We start from the raw sequence: 17,913 nt of genomic DNA on the forward strand, positions 1-17,913 counted from the left end.
GTGTACAAATATTTGCATGAATTTATTCAACTCCTACTTTCAGGGCTTCATTCACTCCCAATGTCTATATTTGTTATTTGCTAAAGTTAAATAAACTCAGCTAACAAAGAGAACCCTTCTCTCATTTCCAACCCCACCAAGAAATGCTACCAGTTTAGCGATAGCCTGATATCATCCATATTCTCTAGGAATTCACATTCAGTGGCACCCCAAAAGCAGACAAACATTTAGTGCATTGCCCTGGCCCTCACAGATGCAAGGAGTCTCTAACCCTGAGTTTTAGCTGCAAAGAACTGGACATACTATGGGAAAGTGACTAGAGGAAAACAATTAAGACTTGGGCTTAACAGGTACATATGACGTATTTGTAGAGTTACATTTAGATTTGTACAATTCAAATATGTTTAACTTAATTGCACGACTTGACTATATACTATAATGTGTATATTTTTCTTTCTTTTACAATTTAGAAATAGCTCATTTATTGTTACCAAGAGCCCAAATATTAAAAATAGTTAACTCTTAAAGAGCTAGTAGTTATACAGTAATGTGTCACACATGGTTTTAAGTGCTTTACATGTATCATTTCACATATTTTTCATGATAATTCTATGGGATGAGGCCATAATGCCATACTCATTCAGTAGATGAGAACTGAAGCACAGAGAAGTTAAGCCATTTGTTTGAAGTCACATAGTCAGTGAGTGGCAGAGATTGGATCTCAGTTCAGCCAACCTGCCTGCATAGTTTACACTCTTCAACAACCACTCAGAACTGCCAAGACATGTGTTCATGGTCCCACTATTTCTGAGTGAAATGGCTGAAACTGCTCGAGGGTTCTCGACTTCAAGTAAAGTGCTCCTGTGCGCACATGTGGAATGACTGTTGTCTGGGTCACTCAGTGCCTATACCAGAAGGATGGGACAAACCACTGCCTTAGCAGCAGTTCTGTCCCAGAAGCTTCACAGAAATCATCTATCAGCATAGACTTGGTACCCATTAAACACACCACACACACACACACACACACACACACACACACACGTGTACCTCTTTGCAGTGTTGACCTAAAAAACAAACATGGAGACTCTGTAAAAGAAAACATTTATGTGGAAATAAGTGTTGCAATGGGAATACACACGATATAGGAAACTAGCTTTTATTACTAGGAAGACAGGAAACATGAGGTACACAAGTGATTTGAGATAATTATCTCTGGCTACAAGGATCAATAGAAAGGATGGTGCCAGTCCAAGGGTGGACAGGCAGTTGCTGGGCAGATGTCCTTGCAGAAGTATTTTCATGTGTGTCTAAGGCTGCAAATGTCTTCATGCAAAGCTGTGGTTTTTGCAGAATCTTTTGTGATAGTTCTTGTAATCAGGCATTTGCCCATTGGACCGCTCCCTTCATGGCCTTCTCCGGCTCTATTTTTCAGGGTTATTAACACAAATGACTCCATTTTGATTCTGACAACTTTCCCAATAGAATCATGCCGTTGAATTTTGCCTGTCCTCCAAGGTCTCTGACAAAGGTACAGCCATCAGTGGAGTATATGGCCAGTCTTGGCAATGAACTTCTCCAGTCAGGTAGCACACTATACAGCATGGTTTCTTGTATCATAGGGACTGGGATTTGAATCCCACTCTGCCACCCACTAGTTTTGCTATGCTAATAATTTCCTAAACTTGTTGAGCCTCCGTTTCGTCCTCTTTAAATTAAGTTCATAAAAGCTATCTTCCACGGACACTGTGGTGGCTGCATGTGGGGGCACAAACAAAGTGTTCATCTCTTTCCCAATATCATCAAGCAAGCTCAGTCTTGTGGGCAGAAGCTGCAGAAGAATCAGAACACTGACCCAAAGATAAAAGATTACACTAGTTGTGTCTTCCCAAGCAATTCACCAGCACTTGCTACAAGCTTTGGAGGCTTTGAGCTTCATTACCCATTTTGAATTTATAATATCAATGTGATGTAGCTCTGTTTTTTAAGATATTTCTTTTTATCTTTCCAATTATTTGGGAGACTTTTATCTCTAGCACTCTTAGTTGCTTTAATCCTGTTGTAATAATCTATTTGCTTCCTAACAGCTAATCTATGGCTTATTGTTAAAAATAAATCTATCATATTGGCATTTTAAGGAGCATGTTACAGCCACAAGATTTTATCAGGGATTCATTCACACACACAAAAAGGGGAAATCAGGAGGTTCTAGTCGGGTAAATCATCCTGAAAAAGTAAGAGTGCACATCGCAGAGCAAGGATTCCATTTACTCTAATGGGATAAAATCAGAAACACTTAATGACTTTTTCAATAATCTAATTCAGAGCCCTGGAAGTATAAACTTGTAAAGGAATTTTCTTTATACAATATCCAACATCAGACTGCGTTTCCTAAATCCTTTTATAATTTGCCTACCTTTAGTCTTTTTTCACTCAAGTCCTGACTCAGTAATATTCCAAGATAAGTGGTCCTTCCATTCTGAGCCTGCCTCTGCCTATCTACCATCCCTCCTGTCTCACAAGCACATGCTTTTTTGCTCCTTCCTCCTTCCCCCAGCAAATGGGAACAGAGTAAACAATCAGCAGCTGATTGCAATACTATTAGCTCTCTCATGAGAGGCATTGCTCTGGGGAAGACAAGATGCATGCATTGTACACGGGAATACTACCAGCCCAAGAGTGTCAGTGTGGAAAGTTTACAGTCCATTGAGTTTCAAGTTTCTTTGGTGCAATGCATTAAAAAGAAATAAGATGTAAGTTGCAGAATAGTAGACACCGTGAATCCATTGTTAGGCATTATTTGTCTTGTTGCAGATTGGGCTCCTGGGAAGGCAGACCCCGGGATAAAGACAGCATAGAGGACTTTTGTTAGGGAGAGCTCTGGGTATCAACACCTGTGGAAGCAAAGGGAAGAAATGGAAGCAGAATTGGGCTGGGAAGAAGTTGGAATGTGATGTAGTCTCAGAGAAAACCTCAGCAAACCCCACAGGGAGCTCTGAAGCTGGCATGGTCTTGCCCCTGAAATTGGGGAAAAGATCTAGGTCTTCAGAGCCTCATATTGATGCATCATTGGAGATAAACAATCCCAGAATGGAACATGAGATTGAAAAAGGTGACTCTTCATGGGTGTTTGCTGGCAAACCTGGGAACTAAATCCTCCATATCTGAAGAAGATCGTAGCACTGCATCAGAGTGTCTGCTGTTAAGAGGCTTTTCTTGGGATCTAAAATCTCTTATTTCAGGGGGTTGATGACCTATAGTCAGGGGCAGGTTGTAACCATGTCTACATTTTACTGATAACACCAATTTCTTCTTTATCCTCCTCTTTTTTCCTATTTGTGTTATTACCTCTCTCAGATTCTGCCTCCTGAAACATCTCCACTCCTATTTCATTGTAGTTTTAGAGTTGAATCATGTTTTGTATTTCCAAGCTCTACTAAGAACTCTAATACTCATCCCCATCATTCTTAACTATGTAAGTTGAAAGTAAAGAGAAAACCTTGAATAATTTATAGTCGTTACGTGAGCCACATTGGCCAGACCTGAAAGGCTCAATTAATAGTTCCATTAACTATGTATAGGAATATATGAGCTTATTGGGAGTGAAGAGAATTTCTTTCACTGTTTTTTAGAGTTACTAGGGGTTCAGTTAACTCCATCAAAAAATCCTCTAAATTCAATATGTTTCTTATTTATTCCTCATCATGTCACCTACCTTCCATCTTTCCTCAGATATACAATTTGCTGTGATATTCCTTCTGATGAAGTCATGCCATGCCAAAGGTGACAAGGGAATGGAAAAAGAATCATAAATGAAACATCTAAGTGATTATCTGAAGTAGAAGATAAATGATCAAGAGAGCTTTGGGGTAAGTCTCAACTCCCTCTGGGCGGAAACTGTACATCCCAGTATATCGAATGGAGGTTCAGGTGAATTTATTTGAATATCAACGATAGAGAGGCCTTAGAATCCTGGAAGACTTGGGGCTTCTAAGCTAAAGTAAAAAAAGTATATACATATAAACTACTTTCCTTTATAAGTTAAAGTAAGGGAAGGTCAAGGTAGAATCTGGATATTCTGTTCTCCCCAAGGTTTTGGGAAAGGAATTAGAAATCCACGAATTCACACACACACACACACACACACACACACACACACTTGTGCCAGGGTTTTATGAAAATTGATATTGCTTTTAGCAATATAAATTAGGTGCTTGGTAAGGTTGTGGCATTTCTCTCAAGCAAAGAAAATTAAAGGGAGACCAAGCCTGAAAATGGTACTAGAAGAAGAAATGCACCCTAGGTCTCTAATGAAGAACATATAGCTCATCCAATTCCAGCTGGAAAATACTTCCATTTATATCACTTTATTATTTTTACCTTTAGTTATTAATTGATTCATTTTTTAAATAAAACTGTGTCCCAGGCTGGTAGACAGAAAGACAACAATGCCCCGCTTGGTTCTCCAGCTTCGGTGCAGTCCTCTGAGCCTACCCTAATGAATCTGATGTTGAACACTGTTTTCATTAAACACTTTGACCCCTCACTGAGCCCCAGGAGGAGATGTTGATCTCCAAGCCCACTTGCAGCCCAGAGTGAGACACGGACAGCCCCAAAGATGGAAGTCCCCTGGTAATCCAGCTGTTTGCTCTCATAATTACTATGGCCTGTCTTTCATTTAAATGTGGTACAACTACACATTATACTGTAAAAATAAGTGATTAACTGCTTCTTCATTATAATTTGGTTATTGTTAAGTATGGAATTTCTTTTTTGTACAAAGTTCTAGCAGGGAGACCCTTCTAATTACCACCCTGCTGAGTGTGGTTACCACTCTCGTGCTCCAGGGGAGGCTGCTAACTTTATAGCTACCCAGCCACCAAGTCCTGGTGTGGAAAACCATGGGTGTTAACAACAGCAAGGCTCTATTGGATAGTTACTCTTTTAAACACTTTGTTATGCCCTTTACATTGTGATTGTATTTTTTTTTTTTTTTTTGGATACTGAATCTACTCTGTTGCCCAGGTTGGAGTGCAGTGGTGCAATTGTGGCTCACTGAAACCTCTACCTCCCAGGTTCAAGTCATTCTCGTGCCTCAGTCTCCTGAGTAGCTGGGATTACAGGTGTCTGCCACCATGCCTGGCTAATTTTTGTATTTTAGCAGACATGGAATTTCACCATGTTGGCCAGGCTGGTCTCAAACTCCCGACCTCAAGTGATCCTCCCGCCTCATCCTCCCAAAGTGCTGGGATTACAGGCATGAGCCATTGCACCCGACCATGGTTGCATTTAATCCTTAACAAAATTCTAAAAGGTAGATATTATATTTGTTCATATTTTACCACAAAGGGAACCAACGCTAAGAGACACAATATAATTTGCCTAATCAAATATAACAATGACAGCTTGAAGATTTGAATCCAAGTATGACTCACTAGTGTACAACCCTGACCGTTATGCCAGATGGCAACCTTACAGAACATAAAGTGCTATGGGCTGTACAAAAGAGGGTAACTCCTAACCCACTCTGCGCAGCTCCACCATCTAGCAAAAGGACTATGTGAAACAATATGGTATAGAGGTTTAGAGCATGTGATTTAACCTAGAACTGCTAAGATTAAAGAACCTATCTGTAATTTTCTTCTTTATGACTTTGAAAAATAAATATTTTAAAATAGATTCTGGCATTATTTGAAAAATGCAGTAATAATGCACAACTCTGACTGCTGTGGTGTTTGGAAGTTAATACATTAAAAGCCCAGTGTGCCTGGCAAAGAGTAAGTGCTCAGAAATTGATAGTTACAACTGTCACATCCAAGAGTTGCCTAGGAGAATTAACAGCTAATATCATATGGTAAGGATGGGGCCCTGGCATTAACAAAAGGACCTTAGGTAAATACTAAGGAAATCTGAAAATACAGACTTTAGTTAGTAATACAATATCAATATTGTTCCATTAATTCTGACAAAGGTACCATGCAAATGTAAGCCATTAATAATAGAGGAACTCTGGTTTAAGTATATGGAAACTCTTGTACTATTTTGGCAACAGTTCTAAATATCTAAAAACATTCTGAAATAGTTTATGAGAAAAATAATGGTTCCTAATTCTGAATTGATGCTTGAGTTTATGTTATTTTAAAAAATCATAATCAGTTCTCTTTGAGAATCAACACAGAAAACATGCAGACAGGTATCACAAACTATACCTGGAAATTAATCCCGTATTAGAAGAGCGAATGGGTAAAAACTTACAGGTCCACTCAGAAAAACAATTACACATTGGCTTGAATTTCAGACAAGCTATAGAAATAAAATCTGCCAAATTCTTAAGGCTCAAGAAACCATGGGGCTAATGTTTTTATCCGCATTTCTTATTTTAAGTGCAGATTATATCCTTTTAATAAATAAACTACCTCTACCAGAGTTCATTTGGAAAAATACACACACGCACACACACATACACACACACACACACACACACACACACACACAGAGATATGTTTATATCTACTTTCTTTTTTTTTTTCTTTTGAGATGGAGTCTCCCTCTGTCCCCCAGGCTGGAGTGCAGCGGCGTGATCTGGGCTCACTGCAAATTCCACCGCCTAGGTTCAGGCAATTCTCCCGACTCAGCCTCCCGAGAAGCTGGGAGTACAGTCGCACACCACCACGGCCGACTAATTTTTGTATTTTTCGTAGAGATGCGGTTTCACCATATTGGTCAGGCTGGTCTCGAACTCCTGACCTCAGGTGATGCACCTGCCTCGGCCTCTCAACGTGCTGGGATTACAGGCTGAACCACCACACCTGGCCTATATCTATTTCTAGTAAACATAAACACCTTAATCTGAAGAAGGTCTAATTTCTCAGCAAGATAACTTTAGGGCATAATCAACATATGCATATCAATTGGTAAACTGAAGTATATTTTTTAGTATTTATGTTCCATATTTGCCTAAAATCTGTATGAAAAATTGAAAAATTGAATTGTTTTTTCATAAATAGATAGATAATGGTTGATAATGTGTAGGTTCATAGCAGTGACCCCTCTCTTCAGAAGAGTTAGCCCTTAGTGACAGGCAGACACCAAGCCTTTAATACCGGCAAGTGGTTAATCAGTGCAAAGAACATAGAATGTTCGTGATCACTGAGAGGAATGATCAGTATGTGCATCAAAGATAAACCGCGCACACATGTGTGCACACACACATCACATACATGCAGGCACATGCCTGTACACACTCACCGCAATTTACAAAAAGGTCCTAAGGCACTTGCAGATTGTTGCTAGACCCATTTCCACAGGTTCCCTCTGTGTGGCGCACAGACCGAGAACTTAAAGTAACAGAAAGTGCTTTCTCGAAAAGTAAACTTTAAATACTTGAGAGAAATGGTCTTACTTGCTTTTGAAGTAGAATGCTGCACAGAACATGCCCACGATGACAATTCCAAAGATGATACATGAAATTGACAGCACCTGCCTTTGATAAACTTCTTCACTCTCTGTGAATTTGAAAAACAAAATTAGAATGGATGCCAGCAGGGCACATCAGCAACAATCTTCATCCATGTACTTCTGAGCTGGTAGGAATCTGTCAAAGCCAACTTTTTTGTTTCTGTCATAAACAGGGAATAAAACGAGGAAATTATTATGATTCAATTTATTTGCAAAGTTCTATAGGATAACTGGGTGCTATTTTTTTTTATCTGTATGGCTACATCAGAACTCATACTCATATACTGCGATTACAAATTTATTATCCACAGACATTCTATGACTAGGATTTACTGGTTACCTAAGTTTGTGAAATTGTGGTAGGGTCCAAATTAATCCGCTAGAGAAACAAACTCAGGTGCTTCTGAGCTTTCCTGTGCCACTGATGCCTTCCAATTTACCTTCCGTGGTGCGGATGCCCCTGTGTTTTCTGATTCTGATTTAGTCCTTGACTGTCAGCCTCCCATTCATCCTACTATCACTATGATTGACAGCACTCATGAAGAAAAAATCAATAGGCATGTAAGTATTTTATTCACCCAGTCTCTGTCCTTCTCAATACCATGATTTGGCACAGAATTCAGTCTCTATTACCAAGGTCATACCTTGTAGCTTATCACAAAAAAGACAATAATTCAGAAACAAACATTTCACTCTGTAGCCACTACCATTTATACTCCTAGGTCCTTTCCTAACCTGTATCTACCTAAACAATTCTTCCATCTCATCAAGACTTTGTATCCATAGATCCCAGTACTTTCTCTGTTAATTATCCCCCTCTTGTCTTCATCTTTCTGTTGACACAGGACAATGACCATGGTCCATGACTACAGTCATTTACTCTCTTGCAAATACTCTTATTTACTTTATCCCTTTCATCTTCCTTTCACCGATTTGGCAAAATAAATATACATAAATCCAAGAAACTGCCTTCTCCATACCTCTACTATGGGCAGCTCAGAATTGGGGAAGAAAACTGTACCACTGGGCAAATGGACACCAATAAAGAACAGCATCACAGAGCTTAAGTAGTCATCTAATAGTCACTAACAATCTCATCAGCCTGCCTTCCTGTTTTCCTAATGATCATCCATATCATCTCGACACTACTCACACACCTGGCACACCTTTCCCTCTCTCACTCTCAGACCTTCTACACAGGTCATAAGAAAGAAAAAGCCAATTTAGAGGACATTTCCCACTTTTTAACACACATATATTCTAAAAATATACAAAATTAATTGCATCCATATACATTCTCTCTCTGTGTCATTAACATAGAACAATAGTTCTCAAATTGTAATGCATTGGAGTCACCTTGGAGCCTATTAAAAAACAGATTGCACCTACTTCTTTCCCCAGAGTTACTAATTTAGTAGATCTGGAGTGAGTACAGAATATTGGCATTTTTTAAAAGTTCCCAGGTGATTCTGATGCTACTGGTCAGAGAAACATACTTTGAGAACTTTTGAGCAGACTAAGAGTTCTCAGAACATGAATCATCTACATAAAAATCACCTGGGGAGATATGTTTTTCTTTGTTAATACCAATTATGGTTTCCTTCTTTCTAAATCAGGATTTTTTTTTTTTTTTTTTTGATGTAGAGTCTTGCTCTGTCATCCAGGCTGGAGTGCAGTGGCATGATCCCAGCTTACTGCAACCTCTTCCTCCTGGGTTCAAGTGATCCTTCTGCTTCAGCCTCCCAGGTAGCTAGGACTATAGGCATGTGCCGCCATGCTCAGCTAATTTTTGTATTTTTAGTAGAGATGGGGTTTCACTATATTGGCCAGACTGGTCTCGAAGTCCTGACCTCAGTTGATCTGCCTGCCTTGGCCTCCCAAAGTGCTGGGATTAGAGGCGTGAGCCAGCATACCCAGCCAGGATCTCTATTTAAGTAAAATTTTCAGGTATTTCTCATGCATACTAAAATTAGAACATTATTCAATTATAGCAAGCACTATTTTTTAAAGAAAATAATAATTCCTTTGGTGTTCATTTTTTCCTATCAGAGGCTTCTCATCACTGAAAATTACAGAAAAACAATAGATTCAAATTCATTTTATGATGCCAGTATTATCATGATTCCAAAAAAGACAAAGACCTAACAAAAAATTACAGATAAATTGCCCTCATTGCCACAGATGCAAAAAGTCTTAATAAATTTTAGGAAATAAAATATAACCATATATAAAAAGTATAGTGCATCATAAGTAAGGTTTATACACAAAAATGCAAGGTTGGTTTAATATTTTAAAATTAATCAATATGATTCACCATTTTTACATCTAAGCAGATAATCTAACAACTAGATTAGAGGCAAAAACGTAGCAAAACTTAATATTCATTCTTGATTAAAACTCTCAAAACCTAGAAATAGAAGGCACTTCCTCAACCTAATAAAGAGTAGCTATAAAAAAAACCTATATCTAACTGTGAAAGACTGAATGTTTTTTCCCTAAGATCAGGAATAAAGCAAGAATATCCACTCTCATACCTTCCGGTCAACACTGTGCCAGAGGTTTAGTTAATGTAACAAGAAAAAATAGGAATAAAAATCATTCGGCTGGGGGAAGTAGAAGAAAAGTTGTCTTTGTTTGCAAACAACATGACAATTTATACAGAAGAACTGATGGAATCTACAAAAGAGCCAGTATAACTATCAAGTAAGCTTAGGAAAATTTCAGGATACAAGGTTATAGGAGAGAGATACAAAAATAAATGCACATCATTTTATGACAACAAAGATAATTTGAAACAAAAATGTCATTTACAATAGCATCAAAGCATATAAAATACATAGAGCTCAATTTAACAAAAGGCACACAAGTCTTGTACATTGAAAAGCTTAAAAGAAGATCTAAATAAATAGATATAACATGTTTATGGATTAGAAGGCTTGATATTATTAAGATGTCAATTCTCCCCAAGATGATAGACAGATTGATTGCAATGCTATTAAGATCTCAGGAAGCATTTTTGTTTTTGTTGTTCTTGTCATAGAAATTGACAAGCCAATTCTAAATGTTTTATGGAAATACAAAAGAGCTACAGTAGCCAGAACAATGTTCCTGTAGCCAAGAGAACAAAGTTGTGGAATCACATGACTTTATTCTAAGATTTCTTATAAAATTTATAGTAATCAAAGCAGTATGGTATTGGCCTAATTACAGACAAACAAATAATTGCAACAGATAAAACAGTTCAGAAATATAATATTCGACACTCATGTGGCCAATTGGTTTTGACAAAGATGCCAACATAATTCATTGGTGAAAGAACATTTTCAAAAAATGACATTGCATCAATAGTATACATAGCCATATCCACAAAAATGAACCTGGATCCCAATATCATACTCTATACATATATACACTCAAAAAGGATGATAGATGTAAATGTAAATTTTAAACTACAAAATTAGAAGAAAACATACAAAAAAATCTTAGTGCCATGGATTTGGCAAAGATTTCTTAACTAAAATATGAAAGCTACAAACTAAAAAATATTTCAAAATCAAAATGGACTTTATCAATCAACATTAACATTTGCTCTTCACAGACACCATTATGAAAATCAAAAGGCAAGATATAGTCTGAAAAATTGCAAAATATATATTCAATAATGGACTTGTATCTTTAATTTGTAAGAATGACTTCTCAATAATAAGATAAGCAAACCAATTTAAATATGAGCAAAACGAGGTTGAACAGACACTTCCCCAAAGATATCTGGATGACAAATAAGTACCTAAAAAGATACCCAACATTGTTCATTATTATGAAATTGCAATTTAAATTATAATGAGATATATGGCACCCCCACTAGAATAGGTGAAATTGAAGATTCACCATACCAAATGTGAAAAGGATGTGAGCAACTAGAACTCTCATGTACTTCTGATGGAAAGGTAAAATTATATGGCCATTTCCAATGATAGCTTCACAGAAAGTTAAAAATATACCTACCTTATGATCTAGCCATTCCATTACCCACAACTATTGGGAGTTCAATTTCATTAGGTACCCAAATGTTCATAGAAACTTTATTTTTAATAGCCCCCAAACTGGAAATAACCCAAGGATCCATCAACAGGTAAATGGATAATCAAATTATTATGTTTCTATATAATGAAATAGTACTCAGCAGTAAAAAGAAATGAACTATTGATATAAACTACAATATGAGAGAATATCAGAATAAATATGCTGAGTGCAATAAATCAGACAACAAACAGGGTACATGTTGTATAATTCCACTTATTCAAAATTTTAGACAATGGAAACTATAATAACATAAAACATGTATGTAGATACCTGGGGTCAGGAGTAGGGAATGATAGGGGAGATTACAAATTAATGTGGGGAAATTTTTGGGTGTTATAGACATATTACTTGTCTCAATTACAGTGGTTGTTTCACTGGTGAATACTTATGTCAAAAATGTATCTAGTGATACATTATAAACAGGTGGTTTATCTTATGTCAACTACAGCTGCAAAAATATTAATCCTAGGGTACAAAAGAATATACAAAGAATATGTAGAATATGCAGAATATGAAATAATACATAGCTTTTTATCTTTTAGTCTTCTTTTATGATTATACTCCCATAAACCATTCTCCATGTAGCAGGCTATATAAACCTTTTAATATACAAATTAAATCATATATACACATGTATATGAATGAATATGTGTGTGTCTTCTATTTTTACTGTGCTATTGGGTTCCTATTTGACTTATAATACCTAAAACTCTTAGTGTGGTCTGAAAGACCGGCCTGATAGACACTGCTCACCCATATCAACCACTCTCCTTTTTTTCTGTTATGTCTACCATTTTAGTCCTTAGAGTCTTGAAACATGCCGTTTGCTTTATTCTTCCGTTGGCTTTTTTTGTTTGTTTGTTTGTTTTTGAGACAGAGTCCTGCTCTGTCACCAGGCTGGAGTGCAGTGGTATGGTCTCTGCTCACTGCAACATCCCTGCCTTGGGTTCAAGTGATTTTCCTGCCTCAGCCTCCCGAGTACCTACAGGTGCGCACCACCATGCCCAGCTAATTTTTGTATTTTTAGTAGAGACGGGGTCTCACCATCTTGGCCAGGCTGGTCTCGATCTCCTGACCTTGTGATCTGCCTGCCTTGGCCTCCCAAAGTGCTGGGATTACAGGTGTGAGCCAATGCTCCAGGCTTTCTGCTTGTCTTTTAAATGCCCACTCTTTTTTTTTTTTTAATCTCAAATTAAATGTCACTAGTTCAAAAAGGCTTGCACTATCAAAAAGCCTTGCACTGTAAGCTCCACTGGTTCAGGGGACCATATTCTTCATTAATTTATTCATTTGGCTCGTCACTGTCTCCTCAGCACCTAGTGCAGCACTTCTCACATCACTGACACCTCAGACTTGTTACTTGAATTAACAAATGCATATTTCTGTCTTTACAGAATTGTTCATGTTACATCAATTCTCACCCCAGAGTGTTCTTAAGGCTTAGAATCTGTCTGTGTTCATATCAAGTCCTCCTAGGCTTAAACACATCCTCCTTTCCTGAGTTGACCATCTGCTCCTGACCCCACCCGCTGCTAAACTCTACACCCAGCTTCTCCATTTGGAGCTGCTATGGTTTGAATATGTTCCTCAAAGTTCCTGTGTTGGAAATTTAATAGTCATTGTAACAGTACCAAGAAGTGGGGCCTTTATGAGGTCATTAGGCAATGAAGACTCCACTCAGGAAGGGATTAATGCTGTTATCATGAGAGTAGACTAGTTATCACAGGAGTGGGTTAGTTATCACAAGAGTGGGCTCCTGATAAGAGGATGAATTCAGCTCAATTTCCTCTCTCTGTCTCCTGAGCTCACTTGCCTTCCCCCTTCTGCCATAGAACTGCCCTCATCAGATGCTGGTGCTATGCTTTTGGGCTTCCCAGCCTCTAGAAACATGAACCAAATAAATTTCTTTTTAAAAATAAATTACCCATTTTGTGGTATTCTGTTATAGGCTAAAACAGGGGCTTTTTCATCCAACCTTGGCCTCTTCACTGTGATTCTGCACTCACAAAGTCCTTTTCACAGCACAGAGTGCCATAAGGAAAATGGTGAAAGCACTTGTCCCCTGGCCTCAGAGCATGAGCAGCATGATCAACTGATATGTAAGTATTCTGATTGTTTATCTCTGTGTTGGATTTGTGTGCTGTTCCAACCAACATACTCTATGCTGACACTGGTATGATGCCTGGTTTTATATTCTAGACTAGCTTCACTTGGTGCTGATGGCAATTCAAAGACAGAAAAGCAAGCTGAGGGGTGGTTCAGGTACACAAAATTCTTCATACTGTGACTTTCTGGGGTGCTCCCGAAATGCTGCAGAAGCTTCCAGGGCCAGCTGAAATTAGTCCATGGGGACTTGTGTTGTTTCTCTTATCAGTAAAGGTACTTGCAGTACTTTATCATTAATAAGCAAATGGAACCCTGATGAAACAAATCTGTATCAAAACCTACATGTACAGAGCCCACATTATAGGACCTATTTTCCTTTATTTCTTCTATTTTCTGAGACCATGCACTATATCCTCTCTTAAGATATGATTGCATGTTTTCTAGTACTTTTTCCTGTGGAATTATGTTGGGAACCAATGTTTTCAAACATTTTATCTCTTCTTAGGGTTTATTTTTGTTTTTAATGCATTTATTTGGGCTGGCATAATAGAAAACAGAAAGTAAACCTAAAAAAGTCACATTATCTACATTTCTTGGTAAGTGGAGAGGGGAAATCATGTGCCCCTGCAGGCTTGGGCTGACATTTTAAAGGTGGAAAGATTCAAATGAAAGGGATAAAAAATGTATTGTTAAGACCTGTTTAGGCATATCGTCATCTTAAAAAATGTCATCCTTTCCACCCCCACATTTGCAACTTCATTAAATTTTCCAATTGAACTTGGAAGCAAATAAATAGTTGTGCCAACTCTAAAGAATTCCATTTTACTTAATTGTCAGTTCATGACTGAAATAGAATAAGCATGACTTGCATATAATAATCTATCTACCCTGCTTCTGTAAATAAAACGAATTATGAAAATTATGGAGACTAATATCCAATGAAACAAACAAAAATATAAGACTGTACCTACAAAAATGAATGATTTCCACATAACATATATGCAGTATGTTTTTTGTTTTGTTTTGTTTTTTACTTGAAGCTAGTCGAATGTAGCCTGGGGACATGCAAAAATAAAAAAGCAATTCTGAGTTTAAATCAAGAGTGAAATTAAAACTCAAAGACTACAAGTGAATTTATAGACCCAGGTGTAGCTACAATGATGGTATATTATCAGTGCATTTGATTCATAGGGTATTATGCAAGAACCAGCATAAATCAAGGGGCTGAGAGTCTGGTAATTTTGGATTTGACTTTAATTTTGGTCACTTTTAAAATGAGTGACTGCAAGTATATTACTTTACCTTTATAAACTTCAATTTTCTCAGCTAAGTAAAGGCAATGATATCACTTATGTTTATAATGAGAATGATATCAAATAACTTTTCTTAAGCATATAGCACATTGTAAGTAATTCAAATAAATTATAGTTTTTCATCCTTCTATATTTTAAAATTTATTCCTTGTGTGTGATGGCTAATTTTAGGTGTCAACTTGACTGGAATATGGAATACCTAGAGACCGAATAAAGCATTATTTTGGGGTATGTCTGTGTGGGTGTTTTCAAAGGACATTTAGCATGTGCATATAAGTGGACTACATGGGGAAATCTGACTTTATTATGGGCAGGCACCATCCCATCTTCTGGGATCCTGAAGAGAATAAACTGAGAGAAAATGCAAATATGTTTTTCTCTTTGTTGAAACTAAGCTATACTCCTCCTTTCCTGTCCTTGGACAAAAAACTCCAGGTTCCCTGGCCTTTGGACCCTATAACTTAAATCAGTGACCCTAGGTTCTCAAGCCTTTGGTCTCAGACAGAATCACATCATTGGCTTCCCTGGTTCTGAGGCCTTTGAACTTGGATTGAGCCATGCTACTAGGGTGGCCTGGCTGATACCTCCCCTTCCCCTGAGCCCACTCCACTCAGGGAGCAGTGTGGTCAGTGGTTGTGCATGACTACCTTTTACCATCAGCTGCAACTGTTCTTCTTCTCTTACTCATTGTCCTTACCAATAAAATAGAAAAATATTGCATAGCTGCGTATTTAGGGATTAAATAGATAAGCACGAACAAAGTGCCTAGAATAATACATGGCATATAATTGATGCACAAAATGCCAGTTTCTTTTCTTTTTCCTTTTTCTCCTGAAGCAGCATTTAGGTCAAAAAGAACCTTTAAAATATTCTACTCCCGTATGCAGAACTAGCCTTAGCCACAGGCAGTCAGTGACTTGCTAACTCTGGAGAAGTCTGTGTCCAGAAACTGGCATTTAGAGAATTTATTTTTATGTCTTTTTTTTAAACTCATTTTTTTAACTTGTACTTGCACTCTTGGTAACTGTATTTTTCAACTTGTGGTTTTTAATTTCCTGCCCAGAAATTTTGAAGGATGTAATACAAGCAGACCTTTTTGGGGAATGGGCTCTGTCTTTCATACTCCCCCTCACAGATAAACAAATAGGAAGTGTGTAGCATTTCCCCCATTTTCTTGGTAAAGACAATGGATAAGAGAGGATAAGAGCAGTTACAGCTGGTGGTGAAACAGACGCAGGCAACAACCATGCATGCTGCTCCCGGAGTGAGGTGAGTCTAGGGCAAGGGCAAGACTCAGGTCAGGCTGCCTGCCAAAAAGATTCTCTCCACTGTTCTAATGCTGGATTCTGAAATTTCACCACAATGTTACCTTCTCCAGTTTCATACTCTCCGTCACTTCTCCCTTTAAGAAAATAAATTGTGCTCTTTGTCCTTGGAGACACAGAATCCTTGGAATACTTATTGGTTAACATGATGTCTGCTTAACTGGGCAGCCACAGTTCAGACCCAGATGTGTAACACAGCCTTATGGAAATTCTCTTGGAAACTGCAACAGTATAAAATTCTCAAAGTCTCTCCATAGAAACTTGTTAAGCTGTACTACATAGAAAAAAGAATGCTAGTGAAAGAAAATCACAGCCATAGTCCCTGTCACACTATTTCCCCTGAGAGATCTCTGTAGAGGACAGAGCGTGGGTGACCACAATAGAGCATGATCCCCTACATGTGTGAGGGAACAGGAAATGTTCTAAATGGCACCTCCATATCCCCTCCAGGTATAAGGACCTAGGATTCTAGTTCTTCTTGAGAACATTTCCTTTGTACCACCATTTTTAGGGTTTCCTAAAAGACACAGAGCTCAACTATGATGTCCATAAATATGCTGATCTTCAAGTAGTGTGAGGTTTAAGCACACACAAACACACAGACATAAACCTGCATGTCATATATATGAGCAAAAATTTTACCTGGAAAACCACATACTCAAGATATGCAAATCAGATCCTATGTGTTGCCACTAGGTATCAAAATGAAGCATGATTACTCTTATAGTCATTCTAAAAGTCAACCAAATGGTACCTCAGAGGATCCTTTCTATCCAATTGTTCATCATCTGAGGCCCTGAAGTTAAGAGTCTACCTAGAGAAGAAAAAGTCATCATAATACAACAATATTCATTAACGAACCCACTATTTATGAAGTGGGTCTTCACACCAGCATTCCTCCCTGCCTAATTCTAGTATTTATTTCTATCCATCAAACCAACCTCATCATCTGTGTAGGTCAGTCTCTCCCTGAATGGTTGCACTCTGACTTTTATGTCCTCATTTTAACTGGATTAAGTTTAAGTGGATTTAATCTAGTATTAATTATTGTTAGATAAAGCAGGTCTCCTGAATTTTATTTTTAAAAATCAACAAATGCTTGGGATAGATTAAAATATTAGGAGCTTATAAGCAATTGCAAATGAACCTTGATCAGGAAAGAGAATGAAAAGGAGAAGAATATTTAGAATGTTTGGAAATCAGGATATGCCTTTTTTAACTTGCAGATAAAAATGAACAAAGAGTTCAATGGCCTTATAAATGCCTTAAATAAGTATTTCATTTAGTTAAAAGAGAGCCTGAAGGCAAACAAAAGGAATCCTTACCATGAGACCAATGAGATCAAACATACACTGGCAGGGTGGGGCAGGGACAGAGGGTGGCCCCCTGGCAGGGTGGGGCATATAATACGAATATCAGGAAGACAGAACCAGCTCCCTGAGCCTTGCTACAAGCAAACGTGAGAAAGCTGCTTGGGGATGGGGGTGCTTCCAGTCCCACCATCCATGTGCAGAGAAGCTGAGATGACCAGGAAGTACTAAAATGCTCCATGTCTTTTACACTGTGTTATTCAGGCTAGAAGCACCTTCCCTTTTTCTACTTGAAACTCCCACTGTTACGGATTGGAT

General features: G+C 37.9%; 1 protein-coding gene across 6 annotated transcripts in view; it reads right to left on the minus strand.

Moving 5' to 3' along the window:
* The window catches only part of NRG3 (neuregulin 3), a 1,119,166-nt gene that overhangs the window by 29,903 nt on the left and 1,071,350 nt on the right, over nucleotides 1-17,913 (minus strand). For all 6 annotated transcript variants that reach the window (XM_050803844.1, XM_050803842.1, XM_050803843.1 and 3 more), the window contains one exon: nucleotides 7,403-7,505. In XM_050803844.1, coding sequence (XP_050659801.1) covers nucleotides 7,403-7,505 — 103 coding nt within the window. The remainder of the gene's footprint in view (nucleotides 1-7,402; nucleotides 7,506-17,913) is intronic.

The sequence above is a fragment of the Macaca thibetana genome, chromosome 9 (assembly GCF_024542745.1).
Source record: "Macaca thibetana thibetana isolate TM-01 chromosome 9, ASM2454274v1, whole genome shotgun sequence".
Taxonomy (NCBI): Eukaryota; Metazoa; Chordata; class Mammalia; order Primates; family Cercopithecidae; genus Macaca; species Macaca thibetana.